This window comes from Silene latifolia, chromosome 5 (assembly GCF_048544455.1).
Source record: "Silene latifolia isolate original U9 population chromosome 5, ASM4854445v1, whole genome shotgun sequence".
In the NCBI taxonomy this organism is placed as follows: Eukaryota; Viridiplantae; Streptophyta; class Magnoliopsida; order Caryophyllales; family Caryophyllaceae; genus Silene; species Silene latifolia.
The window spans coordinates 45486415-45509453 of NC_133530.1; the positions used below are offsets into that span (position 1 = coordinate 45486415).

Genomic DNA, 23039 nt, shown 5'->3' on the forward strand with positions numbered 1-23039 from the left:
TGCATTATGATGAAATTTTTTCACCCATAGTTATGCTGCGTTCCATTCGGATAATCTTAGCGATTGCCGCTTTTCATGACTATGAAATTTGGCAAATGGATGTGAAAACCGCCTTCTTAAACGGTTATTTGGAGGAGGAGTTGTACATGGTACAACCCGAAGGTTTCATAGATCCTGAAAATCCTAAGAAAGTGTGCAAGCTTAAACGTTCCATTTATGGACTTAAGCAAGCTTCTCGGAGTTGGAATCATCGTTTCGACCAGGTGATAAAAGAGTATGGTTTCACTCGATCGGTCGAGGAACCATGCTTATATGTCAAGTCGAGTGGGAGCAAGATTGTTTTCTTGATATTGTATGTCGATGACATACTCTTGATTGGGAATGACATTCCTCTCTTATCTTCGGTAAAAGGATGGTTGAAGAACCATTTCCAGATGAAAGATCTGGGTGAGGCACAACACATATTGGGAATCCGTATCTATCGAGATAGATCACGATGGATGTTATCACTGAGTCAGGAATCTTATTTAGATAAGATTCTTGAAAGGTTCAGCATGACCAACTCCAAGAAGGGGAACCTTCCAATGACGTCTGGGATGCATTTGAGCAAGTCTCAGTCACCCACAACACCTGAAGGGGTCGAACACATGAGTCGTGTTCCTTATGCATCAGCCATAGGATCAATCATGTATGCCATGATATGCACACATCCAGACGTGGCATATGCATTGAGTATGACGAGTCGGTACCAAGGCAATCTAGGTGAAACACACTGGATGGTTGTTAAAAACATCCTTAAGTACCTACGGAGGACTAAGGATAGGGTATTGACTTATGGAGGAGATACGAAGCTATGTGCAATCGGTTACGCAGATGCTAGCTTCCAAACAGATCGAGATGATTCGAAATCTCAGTCTGGATTCGTCTTTACTCTTAATGGTGCTGCGGTCAGCTGGAAGAGTTCCAAACAGGAAGTTGTAGCAGATTCTACTACTGAATCCGAGTACTATGCCGCTTCAGAAGCAGCAAAGGAAGCTATATGGATGCGTCAATTCTTACAAGGACTAACCATAGTTCCTAGTTATAATGACCCGATCACTATCTATTGTGACAATAGAGGTTCCATCTTCCAGGCTGAGGAGCCTAAGTCTAGCAACAAGTCTAGACATGTACATCGGAAGGCTCACCTGATCCATGATTACGTGGAGCAAGAGGAGATAGTGATTGACAAGATTGCTTCGGATGACAACATCGCGGACCCTCTCACTAAACCATTGAAATATGATAAGCATGAAGGGCACGTTATTTCCATGGGAATTAAACGTGTTCCTGAGTTGTACTAGTTGCTTATGAATTCGATACATTTCTTTTCATATGCTTTTTATAACTTCATCGTATTATTTCATATTTTGTTTTTCATGTGGATTGTACGACAACTTTGAACGCCACAAAGTGAACTGAATTACATTATATTTGTTTTGGTCCGTAATCGCCTACATGAGCTGATAACTCTGGCTATTATTTTGTGAAGTTGATTGATAGTGGGTTCAACGAGTCATAAGTCAAACGGTTGGCTGATCGATCACAAATGCGAGTTATAATGATCCCTCGTAGGACAATTGTGACACCATAATGGAGTCCTAAATGTTTAAAACATTCGGTGCCAGGTCGTGGATTGGACGTCCATTGTGTTCCTAGAGTCGATTCTTTTGACTATCGACTGTCTCTTGAGATTAAGGCAGTTTTTGGGTGACTTTGGTTTCTTTCTCATGGTCGACCGTAACAGGAGGCTAAGCAGATTTTTTCTGGGTCATTTCATACTGTGCTTATATCTGCAGGATTCGAGTTGAAGAAAATATCCAACCTTTATCAGGTTTAGTCATTTCTCAGGGCCACTCGAGGAGTTGTAACTGAAATGCATGGCCATGCTCGAATGATGATTCGTTTATCAGTTAAGTTACTCTCGAGTCGGGAAAACCACTCTTGATATTGATCACTTGTAAAATACGACCTTTGTGAATACGGATTTTGCAAATTGTTTTACATTGAGTGGGAGAAATTAAGGATATGAGAATCGGTTATCGCACATACACTTGTGAGGACAAGTGGGAGATTGTTGGAGCTTGTGTCCTCCACAGTTAGTGTGATAACGTATATAAATCTCTTATAGGTTCACAAGGGTATACTTAGTATTTTATTAATTGATTAACGTTTACTTAATAACGGTTGGCTTGCTAGAAGTTTGACGTTATTATCATACTGATGGCGGTGATCAACTGGTCCCTAAAAGTCACACCTAAAGGATGTGTTTGAGAGATGTGATTGTATGAAAATATAATCACATTGATGCCTTATATGACTAAAAGGTTAGTCCATGTATTTGACTAAACAGTTAGTCAATGTGATGATGAGACGATTATTTAATACAATTAAATAATATTAGCTGAGACGAATTAACTGTTAATTCGTAAATTGAATATAAACTGTTGTATTTAATTAATGTATATAATGTTAGCCTAAACGAATTAAGATGTTAATTCGTAATTAAACGTAAACGGTTATATTTAATAAGCAAATTATAAATATGCGATATTTATAGTTAATATATATATTATACGAAATTGTCATAATATGACGACGGACCGGTATTAAGTATGTGGACTTATTAATACAGGACGACATAAATGATAATTGATAAATAATACACATTATATACATTTTTGACAACAACCAAAATAAGAAGATTTTCTTCTTATTTTTGGTGGTTGGTGAAACCGAAAATAGAAGAAAAAAAGGAAGAAAAATATCTTCCTATTTTGACTCCATTTACACGGATTTAAGGAGGGAAAAAGGGAGATTATTTCTCTCATTCCTTTTGACCTAATTCTCACATCACACAAACCCTAAAAATAATTAGAGAAATTAGGGTTCTTTTCTAACAAAAGAGAGGCACTTCTCAAAGCATTTTGGGTGCAACGATTAGGAGAATATCGATCTCGATATTGTTCTTAGGCCAAATTGCTAGGACCAAAGGTTAATTCTAAATCTCTATTCTTTTGTTTATGCAATTAGTTTATGACTAGTAATTTCATAATTATAATACGATCGTTATAATCCGAAATTTTCTTGATGAAATATACCGATATTTCCCACAAGGTACATCTTCACTCAAAAGGAGCTGAACATGAGACTGAGGAGGTGGATGGAGCTGATAGGTGATTATGACATGGATATTATATACCATGAAGGGAAGGCAAATGTGGTTGCAGATGCGCTGAGCAGGAAGAGTGTACATTCTCTATGCACAGCTATGTCTTTGATGAGGTTGAGAGATGAGGTGGGGAATATGGGGATACATATGATACAGAAAGGGGATGCTAGAGGGGACTTGATAGTGGAACCAGATCTTTATGATGATATTCGCATGAAACAGGCTTTGGATCCTAAGATTGAGGAGTGGAGAGATGGAGTAGAGAAAGGGACAGTGTCTCAGTTCTCTATTCATACAAATGGCAGTGTGAGATTTGATGGGAGATGGTGTGTTCCTAGTGATGAGGAGTTGAGGAAGATGATCATGACAGAGGCTCATTATACACTATATTCAGTACATCCAGGTGGTGACAAGTTGTATAAAGATTTGAAGAAGACTTTCTGGTGGCCTGGGATGAAGAAGGAAACAGCTGAGTTTATGGCTCGACGTTTGACATGTCAGAGGGTTAAGGGAGAGCAGCGACGACCATAAGGTAAGATTCAGTCTCTTGAGGTACCTGAGTGGAAGTGGGAATCTATCTCTATGGATTTCATAGTGGATTTACCGAGGAGTCAGCATGGTAACAACATGATATGGGTAATAATGGACCATCTGACCAAGTCAGCTCATTTTGTCCCGATGAAAGATACTTGGACCAAGATACATTTAGCTTTGGCTTATAGGAAGCATGTGGTTCGTTTGCATGGGGTGCCTAAGGATATAGTGTCAGACAGAGATGTGAGGTTTATATCACGGTTTTGGCGAGAGTTGTAGGATTTGATGGGGACTACCTTAAAGATGAGTACGGCTTTTCATCCTGCGACAGATGGATAGACAGAGCGAACTATCAAGACCTTGGAGGACATGTTGAGGGCTTGTGTGATGGAGTTTGGTGGTAGCTGGGAGGATAGGTTGGATCTGATTGAGTTTTCTTATAACAACAGCTATCACACGAGTATTGGTATGGCACCGTTTGAGGCTTTGTATGGGAGGAGGTGTAGGAGTCCGATTTGCTGGGATAATAGAGTTGAGGCTGTGGTTTTAGGACCACAGATGGTACAGGAGATGATAGAACAGGTTAAGCTGATCAGGCAAAAGATGAAAGCGGCTCAAGATCGACAAAAGAGTTATGCATACTTACATCGCCGGGACATAGAGTTTCAGGTTGGGGACAAGGTTCTTTTGAAAGTGTCTCCTATGCGTGGGGTTATGAGGTTTGGTAAGAAAAGGAAGTTGAGCCAGAAGTTTATCGGACCATATGAGATTTTGGATCGTGTGGGTGAGGTTGCTTACCGGTTAGCGTTACCTGCGGCTTTGGATAGGGTGCATAATGTGTTCCATGTGTCTCAGTTACGAAAGTATGTGAGTGATCCTTCACATGTGTTGGAGGTGGAGAACATAAAGTTGGATGAGTCCTTATCTTATCTTGAGGTGCCAAAACAGATTCTTGATCGCAAGGTTCGAAAAACTAGGAATGGGGAAACATTGTTGCTTAAGGTTCTATGGTCTAACCATGAAGTTGAGGAAGCTACTTGGGAGGCGGAAGAGGCTATGAGGGAGCGGTATCCGTCTCTTTTTGATCAGTTATGTGTGGTTACGGGGACGTAACCATGTTTCTTTTAGAGGGGGTAGGAGGTGATCGCATAAGGTTTTGGTATGATTTATGTTGGTTTTGCATAGTTAGTAGTTGCTTTGAGTCGGGTTGAGTTGTGGTTGGGAGTTTTGTTTTGAGTTTTAGTTGCGTTGTTGTGTCGTGTTTTGAGTTAGTATGTTTTGTTTTTGTGTTTGGGTTGAACTTCGGGGACGAAGTACTTTTTAAGGAGGGAAGACTGTAATACTACGGTTTTCTATGTTTATGGGTACTCTATCGAGTGGGGCTTACTCTGTCGAATAAGTATGTTTTTATACGGAACAGTAGGCTACCTGATGGGTACTCGATCGAGTATGTTGGGTACTCGATCGAGTAAGGGTTACTCGATCGAGTAAGTGACTTACTCGATCGAGTAAGTTGGTATTACGGGATGTTTTAGCCTGGTTTTGTTAATAACGCGTGATTAATATTTAAGGGTTCCGTCATTCTTCTTAATCATTTTTCACTTTCTAAAACCTTTCAAAGAGAGAAAAAGAGTTACGTTGCATTGTTCTTCGCGTTGTTAACAAATCCCAAGGGTTGGGATCGTCGGATTGTCTTGTTCTTTACACCGTTGAGTTCGTCGTGTCAAGGGTAAGATTCTTGTATAATTTTTATACTGTTTCATTGAGTTTGTTTAAAACTCTAATTGGGTAGATCGGGGGTTTGGGAGTATTATGTTGTTTAGAGGATGATTGTATGATTATATGTGGTTATAGGAGGAGATTTCGTAGAGGAGCATTTTTTATTAGCTACTTGTGACGGTCTTTTGGTTGCTATTCCAGGTAGGGTTTCCCTACTCGAGTATTGATTACATAATTTTGTGTATTTTTGATTCATATCATATTGAAATTGGAATTGGTGATTGTTGATTGTATAGTTGGTTGTGATTGTTTGTCTGTGGTTCGCAAGGTGCGCCCTCGGCTGAGTGGAGTCACTTGCGGGAGTGGCTTCACGCCCTTGATTCGCCCTCTGTGGAACCCGCGACAGAAGGGGATGTTCACATTAAGGAACATGGGTTATCGCTCGGATGAGATGAGCGGGGCTTAGGTGGGAACGGCTGCGGTCCCCCACTAGCGGTGTGGAATACTTGTTGCGACGGGTATTCTGGCAGGACTACACACTTTAGTGTGTAGTCAGGTGTGTGGAGTTATGTGGAGAATTGGATGATTGTGTACTGTATCTTTAGTATTGTTTTTGTGTAATCAGTAACTGACCTCGTTTAAATGTTTTGAAAACTGTGGTGATCCATTCGGGGATGGTGAGCAGTTATTGAGCAGGTATTTGATGATGCGCATGAGATAGCTGGGTTGAGTTGCTAAGAGATGTCTAGAAGTCTTCCGTTGTGTCTTAAACATTTATTTATTTAATTTGAGTTAGCTTTTTGGAACAGTTGTATTTCATTTTAGCAGTTTTGCTTTTGGACATGTATCGCTTTAAATTTATTTAATAAAGTATGTTTCTTTATTGTCTATTTGATATACATTGCCTCGGGTAACCGCGATGGTAGCACTTCCATGCCTTAAGTGATCCTGGTAAGGCACTTGGAGTATGGGGGTGTTACAGTCGCAGGGTTGCTCTAATACCATTTATAACAACCCGACCCACCACGGTCGTAACACAACCCCAATAATATGGGATGTGTACCTTTGGGCCCATTACTTGTCCTCACTTAAGCCCAAAAGCGCAAGGCCTTGTTACTAAGTGGTGGGTGAAAGCCCTTATAAACGTATCACAAGCTCCATATTTTCCCGATGTGGGACAAATTTCTCTCAACCTCTTGGGGTGTTACAGAGTGGCCTATCTAAACTCTCGAGTATTACATGCACTAACTACAATAGACCTTTTAATAACAACGAAAACACCCTCATCCTTGTGGTTTGATATCCAACTTGCCCATGCTACCTAGCATAGGTGTGTCAACTTGTTTGATTAAGATATAACGACTAATTCCTACATCAACCACCCCACATAAATCCCCACACCCTACAACCTCCCCAACCCAAGCCGACCCACCGATACCAACTTTGTGCCCCACTTCCACACGTCATCATCTCTTCTTTAGTCACGAGTCGTTCATATTTAGACAACAGTGTAATTAAGTAACACAAAGTGGGTCGTTAGGTAGTAGGGATAGAAAAAGGTGGATATTGGATTGAAGTGGGGCAGATAGACGATGAAGTTTCGGCAGGGTGGGGTTAGGGTGGTTTTAGGCGGAGTTAGGGTGGTTATGGAGGTTACGGTGTTTGATGTTAGATGTAAGATGGTGTTGATATAATGTTAACTTAATTATATTTTAATATTCTTAGAGGTTAATTATGTGATTAAATCAAAAGAAAAGTTAAATAAGTAGTTATTATGTCATCAATTAACGGAACAGATTGATGGAAAAGAATTTTAGGGTTACAACGATGGTTATAATGATAAAAGTTAGGAGTCTCATGTATGTTTCGAAAAACGAAGGGAAATATAGGGGTACTAGTGTACTACGTAAAAAAATCCTAAAAGTAAAATAACACAAACTATAAAAAGGAAATAATAAAACTTGAGGAAAATAAGGGACTGAGTTCAAGTGTCCCTAAGAGCAAATCTTGTAGAGTGTTTATGGCCTAAAGGCTGATTCTGTCACGCCTTACCTAATGTTTGTGGTTTACAGGCTATCACGTATACGCCGAAGATTTACCAGCACGCAGTTACGCACCTAAAGTAGCGGCATGTTGATCCCTCGTCATTAAAAAATCTACATAGTATAAAAGCCAGGTCTTTTCTTGGCTTCTGATTGGTTGTAGAATTTTAGGGAGTGAATTGAATGTAGGCCCCCCCATGATTGTTAAGTTAATTAATTAGTCTCTCTCCTCCTTTCTCATCCTAATTATTAGTTAATTTTACTTTTGTCTCTCACAAATAATCTACAAATATTAAGCTAATAAAGATTCATTCAACGTTAAAAAGTTGCAAATAATTTTTACAAATTATATTAATGATAAGTGCACATCAATTATGTGCTCATAAAATTAAATTGAATAAAATCTAAATTTACCATGATATAATCTCATTTAAGAATTTATGGCAGTACAATAAGTAATAATAACATTAAAATTACTGTAAAAATTATTGTGTTTGTTTTGAAAAAAAACGTAAACTTTAATTGACAGGATAATTAATGTAGAAATCTTTAAATCTAACATTAGATTTAGTGAGAAAATCTTATCAATTAATCGTGTATCATAAATAAAAAAAAAATAAAGTTCCAATTTTTCTTTAAAATGACTAAACAAATATTGACAAAAAGATTGCATCTAGCAATTATTTAGCTAGATTTAACAACCTTTTTTCGAGAAAAAAAAGGAATTCTTGAATAAAAAAAATACGAATCAAACAATGCATAAATATAATGATAAAAATGATAGATCAAGCTAAAATTAATGTAAACAATACTTTAAATCATCCAACAAAATTAAAAAGAATCATGCTTAAAACATACTTACAAATTAAAGCTCTATTACTTACAAAAGAATCACTAGATTGACATGCTTGGACACATTTTTTTCGTTACAAAAACAACAATTTTGATACTTGAGAACAAAGTTTGAAGCCAAATATGTAAAGACGCTGAGACGGTAGACAAGTTAGAGAGAAGACGTAGTGGTAAGGATGAAATGAAGGTTGAGAAAATTTAATGAGAGATGAGTGGAATGACACGATTTTTTTTTGGGTTCATTCTCCATAATGCAAATGAAAGATTCCAGTGTATTAATTAGACTTATTGGAGGCTTTAGGGTTTTAATAAGGAGAGTAATAAATTGGAGAGGGTAAATTAGCTTCATACAGTTATGCAACAAGTTGAGTGTATGGGCTTGGGTTTATGCAACGAGTTGGTGCAAATAAGGATTTTTTATTTTTTTATTTTTTTATCATTTTAAAATTTGAAAACAAATATTTTGAAAATTAATTTATATATAACATTCATATTTAATCAATATTCATTTTTGTGTGTTTATACAGAAACACCCTTAAAATTTAATTTATCGTTAAATGATAGTATAAACGTCACGCAAATTCTCATTTAATACGACATTGTCCGTCTTACGGGTCAAGTATAATACCACTTGAGTATATATATAAGCCAAATATGTTTTTTTTTTATCCTATGCATTCTTATATACACAAGTGATATGTATTAAACCTGTTTTAAGTTTAAGACGTATAATGCCGTCTTAAGAAAGATTTATTGTAAAAGTCATATACTCTTTTCATATTACCTTTAACGTTAATTAAATTACATGTACATTGAATCTCTAATTAAAGACTTATTTACATTGTCACGCATTCACATTTAATAACGCACATTTATATACTCCTATATCCAATGATAGCACAATTACACCGTGCATTTTTTGCACGGGTTTAAAACTAGTAAATAAAAAAAACATGGAGAAAATTTAGTCAATTGTAAAACCTTTAACCTTGTAGGCTCCCCTTCCAAGTACTACAATCCACCAGGAAATAGACCGCGAAACCCTAGAAGCGCTTGAAAATCAAATTGGATAGTTGAAGAGTGAAAGCTTGAAAATGGTGAGCTCTACTGTGTAACGTCTCCTACAATAAGCTCTACTGTGTAACGTCTTCTCTTCCTTTTTTTTTATAAGTTCAATTTTAAGATACAGTTGTGTCATGTATGGTGCTTTACTTGTATATCTCTGACTTAATCCTGCCTGTTTTTAGTAATTTATTAGTTTGAGTAATTTAAGTTATACAAATGATTGAGACGGAGACGGAGGGTGTATGTGTCTTCTTCTTGATTTTATCTGTCTCAATTCAATGTTACTTCTTCATCTATTATGATTGACTTCCTCTTTTTCGCAATAATGTTTGCATCCGTTTTGGCACAACAATTAAGTAGAAAAACGTAGGGGAAATAAGGATTGAAATGAGTGACATTTTCTTTTTCTAAATAGTGATGAAGATTAGGCCTTGTTTGGTACTCACACATTATAATTAGCAGAAACAAATTGGTCGAGTATATTACAAATGGCAGATTTGATTGGAATGTTTGACTAGTATATTACAATTAGCAGATTTAGTAGAAGTGTTTGGTAATTAGCGGGTTGAGGTTAATAGATTGTTGTATACATGTGTAAATTATAGCTAGATTCATTTTCTAAAATCTACTAAAGTGAATATGCAGCATATTAGAAAACAGTAGATTGGAGCTCAATCAACTGTTTCAATATGTCATTTACCAAACACGTAATTTAGTAGATTGTTGAGTCAAACATGCTAAAAGCCCTGAATATGCTGAAATTTCATCAATCTACTGTTTACCAAACACCCCCTATGCAAGTGTGCTTAATTGCAAATCTTGTTGTGATAAGCACATAAAGGAAACGTATGAACGTTATTCAGAGATAGGGGTAGTATAAAGTGTCAAGTATCTATTGGCCTATGTGTAATGAACGAATTACAAGGATAAGAAAATGTCTTATACCATCAGTGTTACGGATTATGCCAGACTTTCACGTATGAAAATTACTGGAACTATGCTGTTTGAGGGTTGCTGGTGGTAAGGTCTCCAAAACTGTGATTCTTAGTTTTCTATTTTTTTTTGCCTGCGGGTTTGGATGATTTATTAACTACGTGAGGTACGAAAATATGGAGGTAGTATGACAATTTAAATGAATATATCCTTCCCACAGAAGGCATACATGTCAATTTACTGGTATGTGTTTTGATACTGCCTTTCAAAATGGTAATTCCTCAACCATACAACATGAGTTAGCCCAGCCACTCCTTGAGTACTTGATATCACACCTCATGACCTGGTAATGTCAGAGAAGACATATTTTCGTGTTGCTTTTCCCAGTTTGTAGGTTAGAAGCTAACTGCTAGAAATAATAATAATACCCTACTACTGTCTAATGTGAAGCGTATATCTTGCTTTGATATCTCAATTTCAAATCCAGAATGGCTCTTCAATTCAAGATTACCCTGATGATTGTTTTCTCCTCTGGTTGATTATACAATATGGGTTTCGCAAGATCATGTTTTATCATGACAAATTTATAGGGATCAGATTGATGCTAATCACATGCTTCTTAGTCTTCTATTCACGTGTATTGACCACCCTTTATAGATACCACTTCTTCTAATGCTGCATTGTCAAGTTTGCGTGAATGCCTATTGGGTGTCAAAGGAGCGCTTGGGATTATACTTGCATTTAGGAACATGTCATGACTTGGCCTTTGGGAGACTATTTTAGAAGAGGAAAATATTGTGGTATGTGGTGTGATGGCTATTATCTAGTAGGTTAATGAAAAACTTGCTTATTTTTTGAGCATCGTCTCTATCTTGAGTGACTTTGAGGTGGCATTACATACAAATGTATGCATAAGATAAGGGGAGTTGTGAGGCTGTCATGTTGATATTTCTCTTGCTCCTTTGCTGATTTCTCTGCTCATTTCAGTAAGCATTCTTCGAACCGAAAGAATGGTTTTTTCTGCTCCATTCATTATCTAAATCATTTAGTCCAAAAGGCAGGCTTCTTTCTTTAGCAAATATCATGGGAAAGATGAAAAGAAAATTGTCAACTTTATGCCATAGCCCATAGGTGTAGGGTAAATTTCAGTTTGGTTACACATTTTCATATTTCTAATGCAGTGACATGAGGTCTATAGTCATTCGTACTTTGGTGACTTACTCTAAGGGCTTGCTTGTTATGGGAGTAATTATTAAGGGAGTAATAGAGCTAAAATGAACTAAAAAATGGAGGGAAGGGATGGGGTTGGAGATAGAAATTGATAAAAATGGGGAAATATAGTGTAATAGTCCCCCCATTAAGGGAGTAATGGTTGAGAGTGATAGAGCACGATATGAGAGTTCTGGGGCTTGAGGAGAGTATGGTGACGGAGAGGGCACAATGGAGGGAAATGATACATGTGGATTTTTAATATTTGATGTTTTTTGACAGATTTAGTGTTTTTTTTATTTAATTTAAAGAAATTAAATTATTTATTCTTATCTCCTTTATTACATTTTTTTACCAACCACTTTCTTATAGATTTTACTTGGTTCATTCCGGATCCTTAACTCTATTTCGGTTTTTAAAAATCGTTTTAATCTTTTCTCTCGATTTAAATTTTAAGTTTTTATAAAAGAAAGACGGAATTCGATTTTAAAACCCCTAAGTTTACCTGACTTTCCATTACATTTTCGTTCGTCCTTTTTGTTTTTCATCTTCCCTTTTTTTATTCGCATTTTGAGGTGTGCGTTCACCCATGGACGGTTCAAAAGGATGATTCATGTCAGCTGACCCCAAATCATGTTGGGATTAAGGCTCTGATGTTGTTGTTGTTGTTGTTGTAGAGGTAATAATTCCTCCCTCACCTCCTCTTTCCACCCTCCACAACCACCACAAAGCACCAATCTCCTCCCATTTCTTCTTGTTTTAGCTTCCATTACTCCCTTAGTAATTACTCCCATCCCAAGCAAGCCCTAAGTCTTAATGACTTTACTTCATGCTAGAGATATGGCATGCTAATTTTTGTTTACTTGTACATTAATTAAGTCATTCTGAAGCTAAGTTACTAGTAATTATAGATTTATAGCCAGAATCTTGCTGTCAAATATCAGTCCTTATAAGCCGGATAATTTGGATTTTCCTAAATTAATCTATGTCATGCTGGATTTTTTTTTTTTGCGTTTGGTGCTTTACTTGTATACACTATTATGTGACTTAATCCAGTGTTCTTTTAGTAATTTATCAATTTGAGAAGTTTTATGTACTCTTTCTGTCTCAATCATTTTTTTTACCTTTTATATTCTTTTTGAGGGTATTTTAATCAAATGTAAACAATCCTACAAACCTCCATATATTGCCTTAAGCGGGAGCTTTTGAGCCTTATGAGTTTTACTTCCTTTTTAAAGTTTTTTTAGCAGTATTCTAATGATAACTTGATACTATTAGGCTATGCACAATGGAGGAATTACAAGGAAAACGTCTTTCTACCATCAGGGTTACTGTTTATTTAGATCAGGCTTTCACTTGTGAAAATAACTAGACCTTAGGTGTTTAGCTGCTGTTAGGGGTTGGTGGTGGTAAGGTCTCCAAGATTGTGATCCTACGTTTTTTTTTTCTATGGTTTAGGATAAATTATTAAGGGTAAATTATGCAAAGTACGAAAATATGGAAGTACTGAAGTAGTATGACAAAGTTCACATGTATATCCGTATATCCCCTTCAGCGGGAGCTTTTAAGCCTTATGAGTTTAACTTTCAGTTGTGGCCCTCATTTTTTATGTTTCTTCAACTTCCAAAATGGCACCTTACTTGAGTAAAATAATGAACTATACAAAAGTAAAGATAGCAAAAAGTAGGTGGTTTGGGGTTCAAAATCGCGATCGTAGTAATAGTGTCACAGAGTCGTCTTCCACTCTACCATCGCGGTTATCGCGGTGATATTTATTTTAAAACCTTTAGTAGATATATTATCATTCATTGTCTACTTCGTATTTCATATACAGTTATCAATAAATCGATTTAGAATAATTAAGTTGACTAATGTTATACTCTTTCTTAGGGTTTTTTGTCAGAAAGCACCTAACATTTAAGCCATCTGCAAAACTGGTACCTAAAGTTAAATTTTTTGTCCAAAGCACCTAAAAGTTACATTTTTTTTGTCATAAGGCACCAACTAACGTTTTCCGTCAAAAAAGTCAAGATTTCGTCTTGACTTGACGGAGAACAATGTATAACCTAATCAATCTGTTGTCCACTACTCTCAATCACCATTACACCTTTTACACGGTCTGTTCTCTCAATTCAGCAACCTTGTCTCTCCTCCTCTCCTCCCACACTCCATCCATGTCTTCACCTTCGTTCCTCACCCAACCACCATGCATCTTCTTTCCCGCCCATGTCATCTTCACTCTCTGCACTACTCCCACACCACCCAATCGACGGCCCTAATCACCCAAATGCTTTATTAAATCTCCACCTCACTTTTCCCGTCTTAGCCCATTCGACCCCCTACCTTTGCACGCGTCTATCGCCTTGCACCTTAACCTAATTTATCAACTTTAATTGTCTCTTCTTGCCCTTTCTCATTAGAGGATTCAGTGGAGGTGAAACATGATAGCTAAAGATTACTTAGTAGTGCTCATTTAAAGGTGGTTGGGTGGTTGGGTGAATATGTGTGGTGGTGAACTTGTTGGTGGTGTAAGGGGTTTGAATTTGGGTTGTCGTGGTGATTGACGATGTTAAATATAGGGTGTCTCGATGGTGTGAATTAGATGTTGGTCAAGGTGGTAAAGAGTGGCTCGGTGGTGCGAACGTTTGGGTATAGTATGGTTGTTGTCATGGTGGTTGTTTATTTGGCACTACTTAAGGAGGATGGGGAGATGGAAGAGGATCGTAGATGATGGAGCGGGGCTTAAGATTTGGGTAGGATGTGATTCATAATTAGAGATTATTATGAGGTTATCTTTGTAAGATATGAACAAAGCAAAAAATCATGTTTTCAGAATCTTGGCTTTTTTTTGACGGAAAACATGAGTTGGTGATTTTGACAAAAAATGTAAATGTTAAAAAGTATTTTTGGGCAAAAAAAATAAAACTTTAGTTACCTTTTTTTACAGATGACCTAAATGTTAAGTGTCTTCTGACCAAAAAAACCTTCCCTCTTATATTCTCCGTGGGTTTTGTTCCTTTTACTTTGGGCTCCAAGTATAAGAAATAAAGAAATGGGTAAAAGTATGGCTCAATTACCTTCCTGCCCTCACATGACTCACCTTAACTCTAAACATCCACTCATCCACCAACACCATAACACACCCAACTCCCCCCACCCCACCAACCCGAACCTAGCCCACTACCAGCATCACCGATACCCCCACTCACACCGCTCTACCACCGACACCCTCATTCTTGCCGTGGAACCACCACCATCCACCCCCTTAAAATATAGTCGAAAACCACAACTACTCCGTCATAAATCGCCCCCACCCACTCCCAACTACATTGGGATACGATACAGGGTATAAATCGGTCGTCTCATGCCGCTCTTTTTCCTTCTTTCTTTTTTTTTTTTCTAATTTTTTTTTAATTTACATGGTTATACATTTCGGAAGGTATGAGACTGTCGGCTGAGAGTTAAACCTTGAGATGAGCCACTTGAAATGAAAAGCAGAAGAAATCAAAGAAAAGCAGGGAGCATTAAAAAAACATGCATTTTTCTTTTATGTGCTTCTTGGTTATATTTGACTAATTTTCACGACTTCTCAGGTACACTTGGAGATCGCGGTTTTTAACTGCCAATGGTGCAATTAACTAATTACATGTCTTAATGTGGTAAAGAGAGACACCCTATAGTTGGAGCATTGGAAGTATGGCTATTGTGGCTGGTAACAGTATAGTTGGAGCACCTCGATTGCACGGTACAGATCCATGTTGTAATCGAAAGGCAACCGATGCTAGTTCTGTAAATTTTGCATGTGAGAGAATGCTCACGTCTTGTTCGGCTTCTTTGTTCAACGGCAGTCCCAAATTTCAAGATTGTTTAAGATTGAATACATTTAGGTTAAAGAATTATGATTTTTGGTTTAGATGTAATTCTCTACATGGTAGTGTCTATGTTGATGCTTTCGATGAGATTGGTGATTGTGGGTTGAATGTGAGCTCACAAAGATGTACATCTGGCGTCAAGAAAAAAACAGGGCAAATTAGTTTGAACAGGTCAACTTCATTATCAGATGGACCCTATGTAGAAAATGATGAGCTGAAGAACAACTATATCCTTGAAAGGTTATGTAGCTTCGGAAAGATATTTGAAGCATTGAAGTTGGTTGAGCTCATGGCTCGTCGAAACCAAATTCCTCATTTCCCTTCTTGCATAAATTTGATTCGTGGGCTCATTAACCATGATCATGTTGAGAAAGCCAGAAACGTTCTTAGAATTATGGTCATGTCGGGCGGTGTTCCTGATGTTATTACACACAATATGCTGATTAGTGGATTATGCAAGAATGGGCAGCTAAGCACTGCGATAATTCTCTTGGAGGATATGGGCTCAAGTGGTTGCCCTCCAGATGTCATAACTTACAACACAATTATCAGATGCTACTTTGATAGGGGTGAGTTTGATCAGGCTATTGAGTTCTGGAAGAAGCAACTAAGAAAGGGTTCCCCTCCTTATCTTGTGACGTCTACCATTCTTCTGGAGTTGATTTTTAAGCATTGCGGGTTAGTTAGGGCCCTTGATGTTTTGGACGATTTGGTAATTGAAGGTTGTTATCCAGACCTTGTGACCTACAACTTGCTGGTGAATTCTACTTGTAAAGAAGGTAATTTTGTAAACACCTCTTTAGTTATTAATAGTTTGATATCACATGGATATGAGCCTAATGTCATCACTTACAACACTATTCTTCACGCTCTTTGTGGTCATGGTCATTGGAAGGGAGTTGATGAAATCTTGTCTGTCATGAATGAAACTTCTCGGACACCAACTCTTGTTACTTACAACATTTTGATCAATGGGTTGTGCAAGTGTGGGCTCTTGGATCGTGCTATAGATTTTCTTGATGTAATGGTTAAGAGTGAAGTTACTCCGGACATAATCTCTTACAATACCTTATTAGCTGCCATCTCTAAGGAAGGAATGGTAAATGAGGCTTTTCACATTATTATGCTTTTAGTTGATAGCAAATGCCCACCTGGTCTAATTACGTATAATATTGTTATTGATGGTTTGGCGAAAAAAGGATTCGTGGACAAAGCGATGCAGCTATATAGTCAGATGATCGATAAGGGGACTATTCCTGATGATATTACTCATCATTCTTTGCTTTGGGGCTTTTGTCGAGCAGATGAAGTTGATAAGGCTGTTGAGGTTTTAAAAGAGATGGGCAGAAGAAACCTTAAGATAAGAGACTCTGCTTATAGAATCACGATCAAGGAGTTATGTAAAAGGAAGAAAGTGGATATTGCAATACAAGTTCTGGAAACTATGATCTCGAATCAGATCAAACCAAATGCTACCATTTATGCCAATTTAATTAAAGGGATAGCCTCTGCTGGTATGGCTGAAGAGGCTGAACAATTGTTATCAAAGCTAATTGACCGGAAGGTTCTCAATGCACTTTTTGAGTTGAAATGATCTCGGGCCCCTACAACTTCATGTTATGAACTTCTCTGGTTCCCTTCTTTGAGCCTTGTCTTTTATTGAAGTTGGACACGACGCTTTATACAAGGTACTAGTGATTCATTTTGCCTAATCATATAAATGTTTTGATTATTTTAAGTCAGATGATAATCTTGCTGCTTGCAATGCTTACATCTCTTTGGATTTTGACCCGGGCAGGTGCTGTTTACAGGTTCTTTCTCTTCCATGATTTTATATCCTCTCACTACAAACTTTTTAATGTATGATTATACTAACGTAGGTAATATAATAGCTATGTTACAGTTACTCGCTGGTATGGGTGTTGGATATGGGTACATGTCCAAGATTTGGACTCTTCAAGACAAATTCTAAGACTTGGTATAGTTGGGAACCTTGTCTAAAACAAGGATATGAGGAAGAGGACATGCTATCAAAACAAAAAAAAATTAAATATATAAAATTTCTAATTTTAATGCAGAGATGTTTAAGAGATAAGGCTTAAACTTGTCAAAAGTCATACTAAATGCTTCATACACCCTTTCCTTCCTCTAATTTAATCATGTAATCTCAATACCCATATCTTAAGTGTGGCCTTGTTGGTCGGACATGGGTATATGGCTCCATGACAGAAGAGTCGAAGCAACATTAAATAATAGTGTAGGCTAGGTTTGTTGCATGGACAGTGTCCATGATTCCTATTCTTGTTTTTAATACTAATAATGATCGAGGTAGTTTTTCTTTTTGAAAACACAACTCCATATCCTAATATTACATGATGCACGAAGAGTGTCAACGACGATTCGTGTTCTTATTTTAAAAGTAAATAAATATACTAATAATGATTGAGGATTATTTTTTTGAAAACACAAACACCTTATGCCTATTTGCGAGATGATAGCTAATGTTTTTTTTATCCCTAACATAGAGTTTTTTTGTCTTAAAAATATTGATGAAATTTTAGTAATCTTCATTTCAAAATAATTATTAGAATACCTTTTTAATGCTTACCTAAACATTTATGATTTAGATATCTATATAATGGTCTGGAAGAGCATTTCAGTGTGTCATTTAATAAGGGCTCTATCGAACGTTGTTCATGAGTTACGAGTGTGTGTTATGAGTTTTCTATTGTGATTGTGTTTTATTCTCCATTACTCTTCATCTATTAAATTTATGGATATTTGTATAATTACTTGATTTTTCGAATCTTTTTTTTTTTTTCGTGTAAAAATATTTGATATGGTAGTCAAATCAAAGTACTCATCAAGATCTTATCATAGTAGATTGAACTAATTTAGAAGTTTAAATACAAAAATTATGAAACAAATAAGATTAAAGGGTGGAAAAACAATGATGTTCTCATGTGAAAATTCGAGGAATACTAAAATTGAATTTGCCATATCCGTCTGCTGTACATTAAATAATACTCCGCAAGTTAGAATGCTGAATTCTTTTTTTTTTTTTTTTTTTTTGGAGTGAATATATTGGGTATTTCCATCTGATGTACATCAAATAATTTGTTCGAGTACTGAATTCTTTTTTTTTTTTTTTAGTGTATTAAATATTGGATATTTATACTTATTTACTATCAAATTTAATATTTCTATGATGCTCTCTCCATCCCACTATAATCTCTTCCCTTTCTTTTTAGAGCTGTCCCAATTTTTACAGTTTCCTTTTTGAGTTTTAATTTATCTTCTTTGTTATCTTTACCACTTCTACTTGTCATTATTTTACGATAAATATTGGGTTTGTGTAAACACAATCAAGAAGATAAAGTTGAGATAGGAGGAGTATATTATTACGTGTGTGTAATATCAATACTAATACTCCCTCCATCCTAATAAATTTTTATTGTCTCCTTTTCCCCAAAGTTTATCACAAAATAATTGTCCCTTCCCATTTTATTAGCTTTCTTTAAATCCCCCCAAAATAGAAAGTGGAACAATATAAATGGAATGGAGGGAGTAATATTTACCATCCAATGCTTTTATGGCAAATGATGACTTTAAAAGACTATTGTTTTCAGATTTTTAGGTAGTATATAGATCAATAGATGAGGGAATAATATTTACCATCCAATGCTTTTATTTGGGTAGTGAGAGTGAGAGTTAGTAGGGATAGTAATAGGATGTTTTTTTGTGGAAGCAACTGGAGACACTTGTGATTCCAATATATACATGCTTTAGATGTAGGCAAGAACCTTAGGGGGCGTTTGGTTCGGGGTGTTCAGGAAAGGGAAAGGGAATCCCAACCCCCCATGCCCTTTGTTGTTTGTTTTGTCATCTTTCCCATTCCCTTTCCCTTCATTCTCTGTCAATCCCCAAATCCCTTTAATTCCATTTCCCCACCCCCCAAGGGTATGGATCCCCTTTCCCCACCTCATCCTTACCCACTTGAGTCCTACCATACACAATTAAACACTACTAGCATGTGCCACTACCACCGGCAGCACCACCCTATCTTACCAACACTATCCCCACCGCCGGCGCCGGTGGTCCTTTCAACTTTGTCGGTGACGTGCTCATTCTCCTTGCCCCGCAAAAACACCGGATCCGCTGCTTTGCGGGGTGGGGGAAGGGATTTCAGGGGAGGGGATGGGGTTTTTCGGGTGGCATCATGATTTTTTTGGTTGTTCTAGGGTTTGAATAAGATGGTCGGGAAGGAGGGACTACCGAGGGTGGGACAGTGCCAGTGGTGGCTCATCGGCAAAAGTGTGCGGGTGCTGGTGGTAGTGGCAGCGCCCGCCGATGGAGGTCGTAGTTGTGTGTTTTCATGATGAGGGTGGTGTTTTAATGGTGGTGGTTGGATTTTAATGGTAGGTACTGGAGGAATGGTGGGTTGTCATTCTTGTAAGTATTAAATTGCGAACCAAACAAGCAACTTCATCCAAGCGAATCCGTTTCCTTTCATTTACTTTGCTCTTCATTCCCTTTCGGATTCCCTTTCCCTTTTCCTTATACGAACCAAACTCCCCCTTATTGTTCAATTGAATAGTTAACATTGTCGATGTAATTGTTTATTCACACACAGTTACAAACTCTATTTTAATTTGTTGTCAATCTTTCTGATTAAGTCAAAGGATAAATTATTATTTTGGCCACTAGATATAATGAACTAAATCAAAATGCCTCTTAAACGCTTTTCTTTTCATATAGTAGTTAGTCATACCGTTTTGCTTTTGATTATAGGTGTCCAGGAAACAGTTTTATCAATCTTGTTTTTATGTAGATTCAATTGCAAGTGTAATATTTTGGTGGTATCATCTTTCTCTTCTTAAATTTAGTGATTAACATTACATCAGTACTTGTAACTGCTGAGAAGTTTAGGTTATTTGTTTATTTTTGGTCACACATTGAATGGTGGAGAAGACTGGAAAGTAAATTATTGTACGATAGTCATGGTTTATGTACTTGTTTTTTTCCTCAGTGAATGAGTATTAAGGCCAATTGCTATGTCTTGTATGTAGGATGATATGACAGGTTGTAGTAAGCTGGCTAGGCTGCACAAATTGTTTCTTGCGGTAGCATGCGACGTTCCTCAGAGGTACCGAAATCTGGGGAACTTTCAGACAGAAAAGCGACCTTTGTTGGTTCTGTACATCTCATTCAAATGCGAGTTCAAGCCAATCAAACATAACTGTCTTAGTTTGGCAGTTTTGCTAGCTATTGGATCGCCAGAACTTAATTTGAAGTTTTGTTTGAAAAAAAGGGGGTCCCTTTTTCAAATTTTGCTGGTATGTAATTTTTCAAAAATTATCTTACGTTTTTTAGTTTTTTTCCCCCAAATGTGACCTCATCTAAAATGTTGGGAGGCTTGAAAAGTTAATTTCACAGGGAACACGATTTTGACATTGGTAAACCTGGTATGTCTCATAATATATCCCGGGATCTATATTTGCACGTTTTGAATTTGTATACCTTGTGATAGGACATTTGATTGTTTGGAAATGGTGGCACACTTCCGTTAAGACATACATAACATCTCTATAACCGTAATGTCAACTTTCGCATCAAGAAACTGGGCACGTAAATGCTGAGCTACTGAATAGTTGTAATGCTTGATTGCACCTGCGTTTATCCTAAATTAGTGGGGTTGCAAATTGTCACGGTCCGGTACTTTTGCCGGATCGTGGCGCGCACCCTTGCCCGTCTCAAGGCAAGATGCAAGCGACAAGGATCTTCGAACTAGTGAAGGATCGCTCACTAGCACGATACTCGGGTCTCGGCAACACTCGACAAGAATGAAAGCGAGAGCGTTAGGCACTAGTGTTTGTCAAGCACTAGGCACTCGTAATCGGTCTCGGGTGTGTGAGTCGGGATCCTAGTGTCGATCCCACAAACACGGTTTGTTAATAAAGTGAAAGCTAAGAGTCGTTCACAACAAAGCAACAACAAGCAATACGAAGGCACAAGGTAGGAAGCAGATTTTCATTCACTAGTACTCCCTAAAGAGGGAAATATAATAGTTACATCCTGGTAGCAGGAAACATTGAAATTTCAAAACTAGTGTAGAATAGCGATATAACTATTTATGGAAAGCTATTCTAAAACTATGCTAGACTAAGAAAATATTTTACTACAAATGTACAAGGAAAATGAAATTACATAAGTATGAAATAAATCTAAGGGTTCGAGTGTGCGGATCGTTACACTCTCCCCCACCTAATTTGTTGCCGCCCTCGGCAACACAAAAATCTTGAATGGTGCTTCAGTGAGACATCCTCGGTGAGCTCTGACTGTCCATGTCGTGTTGGGGATTGTTTTGTACAACTCGACTTGAATGTGCGCTTCGTCCCAAATAATGACTGGCCTCTTCGTCCCTTCAAGGATAGGCTGGAGTTCCTTGACATAGAAGCGCTGCCGAACATCATGTTCTCCAAGTCCACCACGTGCTCCTTGTCTCTCGGGAAAGTCCACTTTGCCGCTGCTTGAAAAGACCTCTCTCGGGATTCCTTCAAGTACTGGCCCCAACGGACCTTCATCTTGTCTCTCGTCACTTCAGCACCTGCATTACAGAACACGGGAGGTTTCCAGGACGCCGAATCAACATTTCGGCGCGGCCCCCTGATGGTACGTGGGAGACTCCCCCGGGTCGGCTGACCCTCAAACCAGGACGTCGATTCAGCATATCGACGCGGCCCCCTGATGGTACGAGGCCTATTTCTTTGGGCATTTCGGCCCTCATTGTCTACTCCTCGGTGAGGAGGTAGACTCTCCTTTCGTCCCCCAGGCCACTTAGCAGCGTAGTTAGCCTGGGTCTTGTTCGCCCTCGGCTCCACCGAACCTTTAGGCATTCTCCAAGGTCGCATCCCTTTTCGGCGTCGGTATCACCCTCATAGCCGAAATTCGATGCCGCCCCTTGTCTTCGTTGCTGTCTACCGTCTTCACTACGATAGACCCCATTAGTAGCATCGATCCGTCACTCGGTTTCAATACCACCAATGTTTTATGAAAGAACTGCATCCCGAGTACTAACTTGAAGTCATCCAGCGGAACGGTGGTGAAGTCGAGCTCCCCTGCCCACTCACCCACTTGGACCGCAACCTTCTTAGCCACTCCTTGGACGCGTCTCAATTTCCCATTGACCGGCTTTAGGCAGCTGTTAGCATCCCGCAAAACTAGCCCCAACCGATCAGCTTCCTCTTTCGTAACAAAGTTGTGGGAGGCGCCCGAGTCGATCAAGGCTTGTGCTTGCTTCCCATTCACCATCAAGTCCACGTACATGAGTCCGTTGGATTTCTTGGCGCAGGAATCTTCGTACTTCCCCATCGCGCTAATCCTTTGAAGGGAGCCCATCCGTGTTTGGTCTTCACCATCACTCGAGTCTTCGTTACACTCTTGGTGATAGTCGGCCAACGCCCCATCAAGACGTTCTTGAGCCCCCTTCGGCATCTTCTTGAACATGGCATTGAACTCCGCTTTGTTCGGACAATCGGCCATCTTGTGAGGACCCTTACACACAAAACGCGCGAACGGTTTCTTCGTTGTGGAAGCAGTTGA

The 23039-nt window shown here is 38.1% G+C and overlaps 1 protein-coding gene across 3 annotated transcripts; it reads left to right on the top strand.

Annotated features, from left to right (window-relative positions):
- Positions 1–9320: 9320 nt before the first annotated feature.
- On the top strand, positions 9321–20939 carry LOC141657362 (uncharacterized). Of its 3 annotated transcripts, XM_074464563.1 has the most exons (4): positions 9321–9498; positions 15159–17125; positions 17236–17248; positions 20507–20939. In XM_074464563.1, exon 2 carries the CDS (start codon positions 15262–15264, stop codon positions 17029–17031), a length of 1770 nt encoding a protein of 589 aa, XP_074320664.1. In that variant the 5' UTR covers positions 9321–9498; positions 15159–15261; the 3' UTR covers positions 17032–17125; positions 17236–17248; positions 20507–20939. The 3 variants fall into 3 exon arrangements, with proteins under 3 accessions (XP_074320664.1, XP_074320663.1, XP_074320665.1); XM_074464562.1 differs by lacking the exon at positions 17236–17248; XM_074464564.1 differs by lacking the exon at positions 17236–17248 and having other exon boundaries at positions 9321–9455.
- The last annotated feature ends 2100 nt before the right edge of the window (positions 20940–23039 follow it).

What these genes read in the sequence shown, in the direction of transcription:
- LOC141657362 (XM_074464563.1), top strand. Translation starts at nt 15,262, where the DNA reads ATGGCTATTGTGGCTGGTAACAGTATAGTTGGAGCACCTCGATTGCAC.